At 51.9% G+C, this 14,134-nt stretch overlaps 1 protein-coding gene across 1 annotated transcript in view; it reads left to right on the forward strand.

Moving 5' to 3' along the window:
- Positions 1 to 10,200: 10,200 nt before the first annotated feature.
- The window catches only part of LOC131215101 (optomotor-blind protein), a 104,463-nt gene continuing 100,529 nt past the window's right edge, over positions 10,201 to 14,134 (forward strand). Inside the window, exon 1 of the mRNA XM_058209480.1 lies at positions 10,201 to 10,808. Within this exon, the coding sequence (XP_058065463.1) occupies positions 10,201 to 10,808 (608 nt within the window). The remainder of the gene's footprint in view (positions 10,809 to 14,134) is intronic.

A 14,134-nucleotide genomic window follows, 5' to 3' on the forward strand; every position in this document is an offset into this window, starting at 1 on the left:
TGCGCCTGTGTCTGCGTGCGCCCACTTTATTTGCCTCGGAACTCGGTCGGTGTGTGAGTGTCTGACGGCCAACGCAGAGCCTGTACACCGGACCCGTCTTGATGGAAGTCGATGGTTGATAAATGAGTATTAATACCGGAAAGGCTGTCCGGTCACCTTTCTAACCTCCCGCTCACGCTGACCACAGGCAGTCGATGAAGATGTCGATTGTGCTGATGAAATACCGGGATCTTTGCACCCACTTGACGGGGCCCCATGACTCCGACGATGGCTGGTCGGGTGTTGGTGGGCTGCCACCGTTCAGTAATTGGCGATAACCAACGGCTTGAGCCGGTCGATTCCGAAGCCGCTCGATTGATTGATATTTCCGTCGAATGTTTGTAGAACGCAGAAGCTCCGGCCTGAGCGCCGAACCGAAACAGGAAACAATGCTGTCGAGGTAATTAAAAATGTTTCCCTAAAATCGCACCCTTCGCCTAGTTTAGTTGCCCCTCTTCGAAGTGCACACAGATCCTGGGGATCCTGCCTAATGTTTGTTTAGATGCCGGCAGCCTCATCGCAATTTATTTGTGTTTCGGTCCAACTTTCCGATACTGCTGATGTCGGGACATGTTTTCCTTTCCCTCCTGCGTTCCGGTTCGCAAGCGTGCACCGATTGTGTTTACGTCCGTCGATGGCCAGCATATTTTAAGCCCGGACAAATGACGGACGGACGGTGAATAATTGCATCACCACCCACCAATTGCACCCTAGTCGGTGGGTCGATTGACATTTTACTCCCCCCGCGTGTGTCATCATCATCGAGTTAATGAGTACGAACGAAATTCATCCTTTTATGACCTTCGCCATAGTTGTGCCCGCTGGTGGCGTTTAAGTGCGCAATGGTGGATCGCAAACGGGGCCCGATTGGGCCGGCAAAAACACGGCCATTGCGTGTTATGGCCAGCGCGACACAACAAGCGGGGGCCTACGCGAAAAAAAAGGGAACACGAAATCGGGTAAATAAAATTTCAAACATTAACAAACGAACGACAACACGTTTGACGTTTGAATGATGCCTGTCGACCCCCGGGGGCCCCAGCCCGGTTGATGTGCTCCCAAAGCTTTGCTTTAAATCGTTCGCCATTGACCGGCCGGCGGCAGCATTTCCATTTGTTTGGTAATTTTGACAGGCTTCCCGGCTACGGAAATGGCCACGCCACGTCAAACGTGTCAACCACAAAATGCGCGAATGCGTGTTGCCGGAAAAACATCGGCCTTACGTTGAGTGGAATTGATTTGTGGAACATTCAAAAATATTTTTAATAATTCATTTTTGAGTTCCATATAAAAACACCAAACTCAGGGCGGAGTTGGCAAAAAATAAACCGTCGCGCGATGGTCACCGAAATGGGATTATATTTCATTACCATTTAGGTTCGGTTTCGGCTCCCGGTTCAGCGAAACAAGATCACCAATTTGCACGGGGCACGAAGCACCGGTGAAAAGCGGCCTCCGTCCGCCATTGAGCGTCGATCAAGCGTTGAAAGTTCTGGGAACCTTCTGGGACCGTTTCCGGCCGGGGTTTCGGACAATTGCACGCCGGCAGCTGCAACCGATTGAAACCGATAGCCTGGCCCGAAGACCGGAGGCCTCCGCCAGCATCATACTGTTGGCGCCGCCGCCGCCGCAGATGTGAGTGTTGATGAGAAGTGATTGGATTTCGATCAGCTTACCAGCGCCCCCCGAATGATTGACTTATTGCACGCTGTTTAGATGGAAATTCGTTGATCCTACACAATCGGAGAAACTCGTATTAATTGTTAAACAAAATTATCTGAACGATTGTCTGATTGTTTCAAAACAACGTAAAAGGACGGAGAGTGCAAATTTCATCACTTCTGAGCTGAGAAGAGAAGCCCGCTCTCTGACAACAACAAAAAGAACTGGGATCCATTTTCCAATTTCCCCGAACTCGGAAACTAATACCAGCGGTAACCGTAACGTGAGAATGTTTCACACTTTTATGCTGCTTCACGCCACGGGTTGGGAGTTTACTTACCGCAACAGCACAGCGCAGTGCCTTCGGTAGCCTCAAGTACGTTCCCGGGCACTGTCTGCTCCGTCGAACCCCGCTGTTCCGTCCGTTTTTTTATCGCTTCGGAGTCTGCCATGTTTACACGCCCGTGAAAAAGCACCGCAGTCCCAGTCCGTAGGTTCCGTAGCGGCGAAGGCACATCCTTTCTGCTGGCTCCTAGAAAACCACTCGAGGCCCGCTTGAGACCCGCATCCTTGCATATGGGTTTGGATGGCCGCGAGTTTTGGTTCGGATAATATAACAACGTGCGATTGGTGGCCATGTTTTTTTGGATTGTCCCGGCCTTGCTTGTGTTTACTGTCACTTTAAAGCGCTCTCGTTGCCAAATTGAACGAAACTTGTTTAGCAATCAGCGCATCGACCAAACATCGCGTTGATTGCGCGAGTTGCGAAGAAGGAATCGAAGAGCAAACAAACGAGTGGTCCGCGGGGAATTTCATCTTTTCGGTGCTTCCCACTTCCTGAATGCTGAATGCCGCATTTCCGGTCCCTTCCGGGTTTCGATCTAGATATCGTTCGGTATTGATTACGCCGCGGGTCCCTGTGGAGCTGATTCGGCCACAAGTTCTGATGTTTATCAGACCGTCGTGGTTTTCTTCGAACATTGAGTGAGCAGTTCAGGTCCTGTCGCCCAATGTTTTCGACCATCGGGAGTGTGATTTTGGCCCTGCATGTTTTGCTGGTTAACGGGTAACGACAGCCATGTGGTGTGTGCTTCACCCAAGAGCATTAGGATTATGTTTGGCTATGGAAATGGAAAAGTTTCCGTTCTCATTACGCCCGTGCCGAGCTTTAACGTCCTCTCACCCTTTCCGACTGGTGGAAAGGATTGGAGCGCAAATTCAACACGTCACGGCGCCACCGCTTCGAGACGCCTTGAGGTTTTACGGGCCACACCCGCACAGAAACACCCCCTCTTGTAACCCACGCACTTTCCGGCACTCGTTACGAGTTATGTTTGTTATTTTCCAGCGGCGCAGTGCGATGGCATCGGCAAAAGGATGGAACACGGCTACACGGCTAGGAAATGCGGGCCCTTTTTCCTATATGAGCCTGTGTTTCGCTTGTATAATCTCCTTACCGCGGGTCGCGCTAATAGACGCATCCGTTTCATGCACTCCCGGAAAACCTGAAACTCTCAACATCGAACACGGCGGCGCTGACTTCCCGGATTGTCGTACGGCGGTGTGGCGAACGGCAGAAGCCTCTTCCTCCTCCGGGCGCGTTACCCTGCCGACAACACCCCGATCGGCAGTGAGCAGGGAGTTCCCTCGTCTTTCTGGCCACGGTCTTGGCCGGTTGCGCGTTTCAAAAGATGGCAGATTTCTTCGAAGCATTACACAAACGCGCAACGGGGCGGAAACGGTGCGGGGTTTTCTTGGTTGGGGCGGTTTGTGTGAAAAGCTTCTATTATGTACCGTGTTCCCGCAATTGGATTGAACGGCGGACAAGTTAAGCGCCTTAGGCGAACATTGCGTTCCAACATTGCGCAGAGCACGCCGATGCAGCATGAAGCACGCAAACATTGTTGCATTGATTTTGCTTCCTCTATCCAACATTAATCACCTTTTGGAGTAACAGCTTCATTGATCATTCAGTTCATTGATTGAATCCTGGTGTCAAGAGCCACATTTTAATAAACAGGCAAATTGTGGTCCCCGATACTGGATGTTCCTGGAGTCGAAAAGCACACTCCTCTCTTGCTCCATTTGTGTCTGATTTGGTTCTGCGGCCGGACGGCGTGACGTGCGACAAGTTCGAGCAGTTCGAGCCCGATGATGGCCCGACACAGCCGCTTGTCTCGCTTTGGCACACGCTAGCGGGTCTGCTATTTCTCCTCCATCGCACGTCCTTTAGAGGCGTGTCATGGCGGCCTTCGATCGAATGGTTTCCCCCACCATCAAAGCGCACTTTTCTTGCTCCGTTTTTCCATTCCGAAGCCTTCTCGCTCTCGCTCTCGCTGCCTTGCTTACTTACTAATCCTTGTGTGCGTGCGGGGTGCCCATTCAACCGAAGCAGTCCGGTTTACACTCATACTGACTGACTCGCGCAAACCAACACCACCAACGGGCCGTCCTTCGTGGGGTGCGTTTTTCCACCTTCAGCATCCACCGCGTTTTTTTGCTTTCTCTCTCTCTGTGGGGAGACAAAACGGACACCCTTCCCGGACGGGAGCGCCCTGACAGGGGGCCCCGGGAGCGAAGGAAGCGAAATTTTAGCTGAGTAAATGTTTGGCCACCGGCGAACGGCGGCTCCGGTGGCGTCGGTCGGTGGTGAGAAAATTGACACGCAAAGTGGAAGATCGCAATCGGTGGTGGGCACTGCGAGTAATGGGACGGCGGGGATCGGGGGGCGCCAGGAAAATCGGGGAAAAACTTTTCCATCCACCCACACCGTCCGAGCCCGAGCCCTAATCCGGGGGGGATCCGGATGAGCAAACAGTGTGCGAGGTCCTTTTCGCGGTCGCTTCAATCGCTGCATTTTCTCACTAAAATGACCGAATAAGATCAAACTATTTACGGCAAGACGGTGTCCTCTCAGTGTCCGAACCCTTACGTGGTGGGTCATCATGCTATTGGTTTTTCACACCCCGACCAGTGGGGTGATCCGGGCTCGTGGCCAGGAGCCAGCTTCACGCCCGACCGAGACCGGGCGTCTCCATCGGGCTCATCGTCGTCGGGCGCGTTATTGTCACTCACACGCGCACCCAACACCACCACCCACCACCCACCCGAGCCGTCGTCGTCGTCGAGAGCCGAGATTCGATGTGAGAAAATGTGTGAGCGAGAGTGAGATGGATGTGATTTTTTTGAGTGTGCGCATCACGTCGCGCGCTAAACGCCTGCACCTCGTAGCGGGAACGTGCTCCACCCCCACCGCCACCACCACCCCCTTCCGGTTGCCGGGGTTGCCATCATTATCGCGCACCGTGGCACCTTTGGGGGTGCCGAAAACCAACACCAGAGCGAAGTTGGCGCGCCTTTCTTCACACTCTCGTCGCTGGTGGCGCGGCGGAGGGGTTGGCTGGTGGGGGCTGCTGCTGGTGTGGAGTTCGGCGCGCGTTTGTGCGACAACCACGACGACGACGACGACGACGGTCGGCGACGGTCGGCGAATGGCGAATGGCGCTGATGACGATGAGCCGCGAGCCGTCCGGACTCTGGTCGGCGGCCGGAGTGAGTCAGTGAGAAAAACTCGTTCATCGAGCGCGGTCCATGAACGGCGCACCTCGTTGACGGCGGCGCCAACCGAAACTAGGTGGCCACGGCGCGAACGGCGACGATTTTTGCGGACTCTCGGCAGAGAACAGGCTCGGTTTGTGTGGTGCAGGTGACTTGGAGCTGGCAGTCGGTCACTGCAGTACTCCGACGGCAATCGGTTGCAAAGTGGATCGTTTTCTAAAATTCCCCGAACATCCTGCCCAATCCAAGCTGGCCTTGGATGGTGGTGCAGCCTTTTGGGGGCAGTCGTTGGTGATTAAAATTATAGTGAACTATGGTTAGAAACGTTTAACGCTGGCAAGTGGTTTCGGATCGAGTTTCCGGGTTACGGGGCAAAGTGGAGTTTAAGTTGCAGTAAGCTCAACAGTGAAAAGCATATGACAAAGTGAGACCGGAATTGGCGCGCACCACGGATTGTGAATCTAGATGATGGAGGAAAACTCCTGCTCAAGTGTACTCGTTTGGCAATCAAAGTTCTTTTAGACACATTTGCGTAAGGAATTGTGCAGCTGTCTGTGTGGGGAAAGTAAACATGTAAGTTAACGTAAAGGGTCGACTTTGCAAATGACTCCTGAAACACTGTGATTAAATGTTGCTCTCGCTCAAACCTAAAAAAAAGAATATTATCTTCTTATAAAGATATTAAACAACTGCTAAATTTTAATGATCGATTGAACTGAACTTCAGGCAATATTATCCAAAGTCTAGTCATTTTTAAGTCACTTTAAGAAATCATCCATAACTTAAAAATCCCCAGAAAATTGTTGGAAAAATTCCCAACTGTATAATTGCTAGATGGTAACCCAAAGTTGATTGGGAAGATTGCAAATATTCACCAATTTAAGCCACCGTCGGTTTCTCCGTCGGTGTTGAAGCAGGAAGGTTGGATTCGTTGCAAAGTGTTATTTGTTTTCCAATCTCAAGTGTGCTCCAGGAGCTCAAGAATGTCACTCACTCACTGTCTCCTCTTTCGTAACAGTAACACTTGAAGCAAACAATGGTTTTGTGAGTCGCTGAAGCGGACAAATCGGGGCCGACAAAAAAGGCCAATTTCCCGGCTTTAAACGCAAACAGAAACAGGTTCGGCGCCTGGCACCTTGGGCCGGTGTACCTTTCCCGGTCCGGTGTGTGAAGACTCTCCCACTCTTGGTTCGGGTGTAAACCAAATTAACAACTCGTTGTGTTTTTGTTTACTTTTTGTGTCTGCCTTTTTAATCAATCGCCTGCCGCCCCATGGTGGGCGGCAAAGCGGGGAGACGTTCCACTCCACCACGGGAAGTTCCCCGCCCGGCGAGATGATGTCGAAGTTCAACCAGAAGTAAAACAGAGAACACTTCGTTCGTTTACTTACGACACCCCTTAGTTGGGATTTATTTAAGAAACAGTAAAAAAACAACGATAAAATAAGTCAGCAAATTCACTGGCAGCGAGAGAGAGAGAGAGAGAGAGACCTTCCACTACTACTACTACTTGCTTGCTGTCCATGAAATCACGAAAAACCAATAGACGCAAAGTTCTCATCCGCTCGGCTTGGTCGGCAAAAAGTCCAGCAACCAAAGCAGGCGGAAAAGCCACAGTAAGCGGAAAAGGCACAAAGGTGCAGAGGCAGCGAAGATAAATAACTCGCACACTGCGATGTGCACAAACACAGGCAGAGTTCGGTGTGAATTTTATTTCGCCTCCTCCTCGCAGAGTGTTCTCGGAGATAGTTTTGCAACTGTGGCGACCCCCGCCCCAGCTTTCGTCGTCGTCGGCGGGTCGGGTGGAGGGTGGTTATGTACACAGACACAAACACACTCTTCTGACAGTCGGTCTCACTCTAGCGACCGTTTCTTCGAAGCACATACACCCATTCACCGTGGATAATGGAGTTTTCTTGCCCTTCCTAAGCTCACGGCGAGAATGTGTTGGGGTCCGTCAAGCGTTTAACACGTACGTGTGCTGGGGAATGCTATCAAACGCCATGTGTGTATGGGTGCTGCGAAGGAAGGGACCTTCGGGGAGGGTGAACGAGAAAATTTCACACCCCTACGCACCGGGGCAGGGGATCTGTGAGCTTTGAGGGAAGTGGGAAGTGTTAGTGTCACCTTTGGCGCAGCTTAATGGGTGTGCTTTGGGTTAGTTCTTCTCCTCTTCTTCGCTGACGGGTGGGCAGTACATAGATGGCCAGAGCCGTGCGAAGAAAATTGTTCCTTCTCGCACACAGTGTCACCCGGGGGTGAGGCACAGACACATACTCATCCGAGCGAGCTCTTTAGATGATTCCGAAGAAATCGGTCCATCCTCCTGTCCCGGGCTGCGATGTGTTTCTTTTTTCTCTTCATTTGACGCCTTCGGGTGTTACAAGCGGGTGGTGTGTGGAGTGAGAAAAACACTTCACCTACACCATTCATCCTTCATCCTTGTTTGGCGCTCACCGTTACCACCGGTTCGGTGTCCCGTTTTCTCGCCGCCCTATCTTGGTCAGGCATCTTAAAGGCGCCTACAGTGTCACCCATTTGCGTCAGTCCGCACGGGCTCCCTCTCTCACTCTCTCTCTCTCTCTCTCTCTCTCTCTCTCTCTCTCTCTCTCTCTTTCTGGTTTCTTAGCCACCCACTCGGGTGGGTGAAAATTCGATGTTGGCCAGTGAATTGGTAAAACTTCCCATCCATATTTCGCCTGGCGTAAATATGGTCGACCGCATAAAGGTTGCGTTTTTGAAGCTTGATTTTCACAATTGAAAGGTGTTGATTGTGGATTATTGTTTGTTCAAACACAACGCAAACTGGCAGCCCAAGACGGGGTTTCTATCGATGCCCAGGCGGCCGCTCCGTCGTCTATTTCGGTACATAGCGTGTCTTGGGTATGTAATGCAAAAAGAAAAGCTTCGAGAGAGAGAGAGAGAGAGAGGGCGAAGAAGAGGCAGAAGAAGAAAAGAACAAAGAAAAAACGGGACACACACAAACGCCGCCGACACAAACGGAGCAACACTTCTCACCAGAAACCGGATTTTGATTATGTTGCGCGACACACCAATCCGCGACGATTATCACACCAGCGAGAGGGAGTGGCCACTGTCGCGGCCGTCACGATGGGCGAGAGTGAGTGCTCCGATCGCGCAGTGAGAGCGAGCGAGCGAGAGGCCGCGAGTGACCACAGCCGTGAGTGAGTGTTGGTCCGGTGCTTTGCTGCGGAGAGGGTGCGGCTTTCAACACCGAAGGTGTCGAAACCGGCACCGGCAGAAGCAACACTCGCCACCGCCACGCACACAGCCGCACGGGGCACAGGACGCACGCACACAAGTGGGTCCTCTTCTTCCTTCCGGTTGCGTTCGCTTCGTCGCTGGCCAACCAACGCTGGCGACCAATGTGACATCACCTCGCACACCACACACACACATGCACACGCGCGGCGGGCGTGAAGGGTGAAAAACTTAACACCCTTCGGCAAACACTCGCACGCACTCACACTCCCCCCCCCCACCCCAGGGACCGGTTTGTGACGGAGTGTGCGTTGCCCGTGTGTCGGTGTGTGCGTGTCGCGTGAAGAAAAGAAAAGAAGGAGCAAACAAAACACTCACTCCAAGGAGTGGGCTGGGTGAGCGAGAGAGAGGGGCGAAAAAAAGCAGTCAAAGAAACCACTCGGATGTCGCGTGTTCGCACGCGTGTGCCTGTATGGGTGTCGGGGCCAGCGGCCGCGTAACTCGTTAGCGGCCGATCGGGTTTAGTTCGCACACGACCGGCGTGAGAAAACGACGTACACGCGATACACACGATTCGGTGAACAGTGAGGCGTGAGCGGACGTGAGCGTGTGCCGCGGGTGTGCGCGTATCCTTTAGTGCGTGCGTATTGCGTTGTTGCATTCTGTGGCTCCGTTCAGCATATTTCTCCGTTGTTTTACCTACGCTCTCCCTCGCTCTCTCCCTCTCACTCTCTCGCTCACTGTTGCTGCGAGTGCATTGTGCGTACTTATCGCGTAATCCGTCCCCCCCACCCCACCACCACTTCTCAGCCTCCCGGGCCACCAAGGGCTCAGGCACGTTCATTCAGCTGGTTCGGTGGGCACCGTTTTTTTTTCACCGGAAAAATCGAGCACCAAGCGTCGGTGAATTTTCGGCGAAAGTTTTCCCAGTTTTTGTTACTTTTTTTTGGGGGGGGGAAGTCACCAATTGACTGTCCGCCGCCGCCAACGGGTGGTTGTGAATCTGAAAACTGCAAAGTGGCCAAATAAAGGAGATAAAACCAACGTTCAAGGAGCCACCGCGAACGTCAAATGAAGCTTTCGTTACTTCTGCAATAATAATTCACAAACAATAATTCGCTTGATCTCAGTAGACTTCGCATGGCTTGCAATTAATTCCTTCAATTCTTCTCCAATTTCTTTCCGTCCGCATACAGTGTGTGTGTCAGTGTGTCCATCCTGCGATCCTGGAGCGCCTCCCGGAGCGGAGCTTCTTCTTCTGCAGCAAACAGTCGAAGAGTCGCGTCGAACCCTGTGGCCAGAAGAACTGTCCTGTTGGATGGTGCAATAGTGTGCAATATTTCACCGAGCGAGTGTGAAGCGATCGAAGTGAAGTGAATCGAAGCAATCGTGGCGAAAAATGACGGATCGAGTGTATTGCCGGTGGTTCGGAGTTTTGCCGGCCAATCGTTGAATGCTGAAACCTGATCGATCGTGTGTGACAGGAAGAAAATAGATTAGTGTGCGAGTCGGTGAAAAAAGGGCTAGGCTCAGTTAGTGACACGGAGCGGCGCCGCTGAGCTGAGCAGGAAAGCTGAGAAAAAAAAAAACAGGAAAAACAGTGCGGGATCCCGAGGACCGTGCGTCTCCTCCTTCCCCTCCGTTCCTTGTGTTGCCGGTGGGCCGGTGAAGGCAAACCCGTGTGTGGGCATCCCCCTACTCTGACCCCGGTGATGTTGTAATGAGATACGACGGCCAAGAACTGCTCCAATCTGACGACTTCAGCAGGCCGGCGAAGGGAATGGCCTATCACCCATTCCTGCAGCTCCCGCGACCGACTGACTTCAGCGTGTCCTCGCTGTTGACCGCGGGCTCGCCGCCGTCGCAGGGACCGCAGCAGAACTCGCCGGCCGCGGCCGCGGCGGCCGCCGCCGCGATCAACATGGCCGCCACCGCGGCCAGTGGTGGCGGTGGGGGCGGACCGCACGGCCCGGCCGGCGGCCACCCGTCGTACTTTCCGGCCGCCGCCCTAGCGGCCCTCTCCGGCGGCCACGGGGGCGGTGGTGGCCCGCCGCCTTCGCACCTGTACCCGGGCGGCCTGCTGCCCAAGCTGCCGCCGCACCACCCGCACCCGCACCACCCGCTCGGGACGGCGTACACGACGGCGGAGGACGTGGTGCTGGCGGCGGTGGCCGCCCACCAGCACCATCCCGCCATGCGGCCCCTGCGTGCCCTGCAGCCCGAGGACGACGGTGTCGTCGACGACCCGAAGGTGACGCTCGAGGGCAAGGAGCTGTGGGAGAAGTTCCACAAGCTCGGCACCGAGATGGTCATCACCAAGAGTGGCAGGTAGGTGGCACGGGGTGTCCGGGAAGGGACTAAAGCGGCACAGACAATTGCCATCCGCGGCGCCAATCCGGCAGTTAACGGCGGCGACCAATTTACCGACGGCATTTTGAAAACGATCCTTGCTTCGCCCGTTTTTCAACGGTCGCCGCCGAAACGCTAAAGTTTCTCCTGTTTTTGGCTACCGTTAATTTTTTTTACTGTTTTTAAATGCAAAATATGTTTAGAAATTGTCACTTCACCAGTAGGGAAATTTAGTCACGTAATGTAAAATATACAGGGTGTTTCATTAACGATGCACTTTTTCATTTGGTTTAAAAAAAACGGTTGAATATTTTTTAATGGTTGAACATTTATTTGAAAGGTTCATTCCTTCCATTTTTTTGTGAAAAACAATTTTGGTCAAATGTTCACCACGATTGGTCTTGCAGTCGCCCTTTTTTTGAGTACATTTTCGATTGTATCTGGTCCTACTTCGGCAATAGCAACTTGAATTTGGGTCTTAAGGTAGTCAATAGCTGCTGGTATGTTCACAAAACATAAATTTTGATTGTGGCTGTCACTGTATGGCACGTAGGGCCGTCCAAGTTCTCACCTTCAATTTCGCCGAAAAACTAATCAGCCAAAATCTGCACCAAACAGTCACTCGTTGTGGGTGCATTGGATTCTCTTGCACGATGTGTGGGTTTTCCGAACCACAATTGAATTCTTTGGAAATAAATTTTTCTTATCTCCCAATTTTCTGCAACCATTATTATATTTCATACATAAATATCATGAATGAACCTTTCAAACAAATGTTAAACCATTAAAAAATATTCAGCTGTTTTTTATAACCAAATGAAAAAAATGCATCCTTAATGAGACACCCTGTATAACTTAGGAAAAAGTTTTGAAACATACGAATCAACTTGAAAAGTTTTCTTAAAACGGAAAACCAACCTAATTTTAGCTCATAATATTCTTTGTGTCTGTGGCCTTTCTGGCTAAAAGCGGTCAATTCTGGCTTCTTCCATGTTGTGGTAATGTTTCGCGAAAGAGATACACAAATTTAACGCAAAAACGGATGGCGCCACATTGAAGAACGGTCCTTGTGCCCACGAGCTTGCAGCGTGTGTCTGCGTTTGTGTGCGGCCAAATTACAGAGTTCCCGTCGAGGGCCTTTTCGGGAGTGTTGTGAGTTTGCTGGCTGCTGACAGCTTGCGCTGCTTCTTTTTTCGCTCGCCAGTCACGGCTAAACCGAGCCACTCTCTAATGCGCTAATTGTGGTGCTCGGGCGGCTGGGTGCTGGGTGCTTCTGGTTGGCCCCACACGTCTGATCCTGTCCGTCTGGCGGGCGGCAATTCTGACACTTCACGGCCGCCGCCGTGCAATCTTTTATTTTTGCACACTCTCGCACGTGTTGGGTGAGCTGTGCAAATCACAACATCATCAACCCCGGCAAAGACAGAGGCCAGCCCGTTCAGGGCGCGCGCCAGGATTTGTGTTTGATTTGGGGCCTACAATCACACCTCACGCCGACCGCATAGCCGAATGAAATGAAAATCAAACAGTCCAGTAATGCCAGTGCCCGGGGTCTCTTCAAACTGAATAATCAATTTCGCAACGATTATCGGCGTGAAGTGTTGCGCGAGCTTCACTTGACTCTACGAGCCCCCTGGAAACTCAACAGGAGCAGAGCCCAACGCTTATCGCGCTGCACGCTGCCGGAGGAACTGACTTCTTTACGGGCGCCGAATTACCTTTCAATGGCACGAAACATAAACGATTTCGACGCCCAGTGCACCAAATGTTGATGGAAACTTTTTGCGCACGGCCTTTGCCGTGGCGCTGAAACTGAGAGCCACTAAACCACGAGTACCACGGACACAACTCGTACAAACAAATAATAAAACACAATCCTCGGTTACCTTTTGGCCGGCCCCACCACCCACCGGTTCACAATTAAATCCGGCGGGGAGGCCACCGCCGCCCATTACCGCCCATTAGAGATAGAAAAGTGTTGTGTTGGGTGCTGGCAAAAAAAAAGTTGCAAATAAAAAGCGAAAAAAAAACCAAAATGGCAGCAATTGAGCGCTGCCTTTTGCAGGGACCTGTACCTGGCACGGGCTCGGTTACTGAAGCGATTACTGGCGATTGGTCGGTGAGAAAGCTCAAAGTTTCTGCGATCCATCAACGGCCTCGGGCTCGGGACGGTAATGTTGCTGCCAACTTTTCTTACGCCAGCAACACGCCGAGTTTATGGTGGGTTTTTTTGTTGGTCTTTGCCAGACTCTACACTCTTTAAGTGTTGTAATTGTAATAAATTCGAATTCGTGGGAGGAAACTAGTGGAACATGCTGTAAGCGACACCAACCGACATGATTGGGGCTTTTGGGGACTTTGGCCGTATTTAACCACTTAAGACCGGGGACCTTTTATTCGACCCCGCATACGGATGGTTCGTGATTGGCCTTCGATTCGGCTGGCTTCGAGTTTGGTTTCGACAAATTTATGTTGCCTCCAATTGACAGACCAGGGATTCAATTTGTCAATAATTGGGTGATTGCTAGAAAAACATAAAAACCCGGTCATTATTATCCAGTTATCGCGCTCGGTTGTTGCGCTCAGCCGAAATAGTCTTTAATATTTGTTTCACTAAACCAACGGCGAATAATGTTGATGAAGTGTGTGGAATCCCGGGCGCGATCGCGATTCTCGGCTGAATGCAACCGGCCGTGCAATTGTGCAACTGCCCGGATTGATTGCCGATGAATTCACCCCGCACACACCTGGACCAAGGCTCCGCTTTTTCCTGGGATCGAATCCATCAATACTGGCACCACAATGGCCGCGGCGCCGTACGGTCAATTTGATGTTTCGCGTGTGTAAAATTTTCCACAGATCGTGATCCGCAGCTGATGCACTTTGTGCAGCTGATGTACTTTTTCCTATCACTCCATTCCTCGTCTGGCGTTTTTGTTTTGTGACCGAGAGGTGTATCTGTGTATGCGTTTGTAAAACTTTCATACTCTCCAACACCCGATGCGGGGGGCCAGAATGGGGATGCGATATCCGCTCGGTGCTCGGTTCGTATAAAATTAAATTATTTTCGCACATTCGCCACCAAAGCTGCCACCTCTCCCGCTCACCACGCAGTGTCGAGTGTCAGAGTGTCTGGGGCAGGCCAATAAATGGCCGCCCCCCCTCAGGTTTTTGTGCCGTGCTCGAGCTCGAGAGAACTGCGCCATTTATCATTATTTTATCGATCATCGAGGTGAGCGCGGCAAAAAGGATTCAAACCTTCGGCACTTCGGGTGCCGGGTGGGTGACTTCGGAAAAGCGGTCCA

This window comes from Anopheles bellator, chromosome 1, assembly GCF_943735745.2.
Source record: "Anopheles bellator chromosome 1, idAnoBellAS_SP24_06.2, whole genome shotgun sequence".
In the NCBI taxonomy this organism is placed as follows: Eukaryota; Metazoa; Arthropoda; class Insecta; order Diptera; family Culicidae; genus Anopheles; species Anopheles bellator.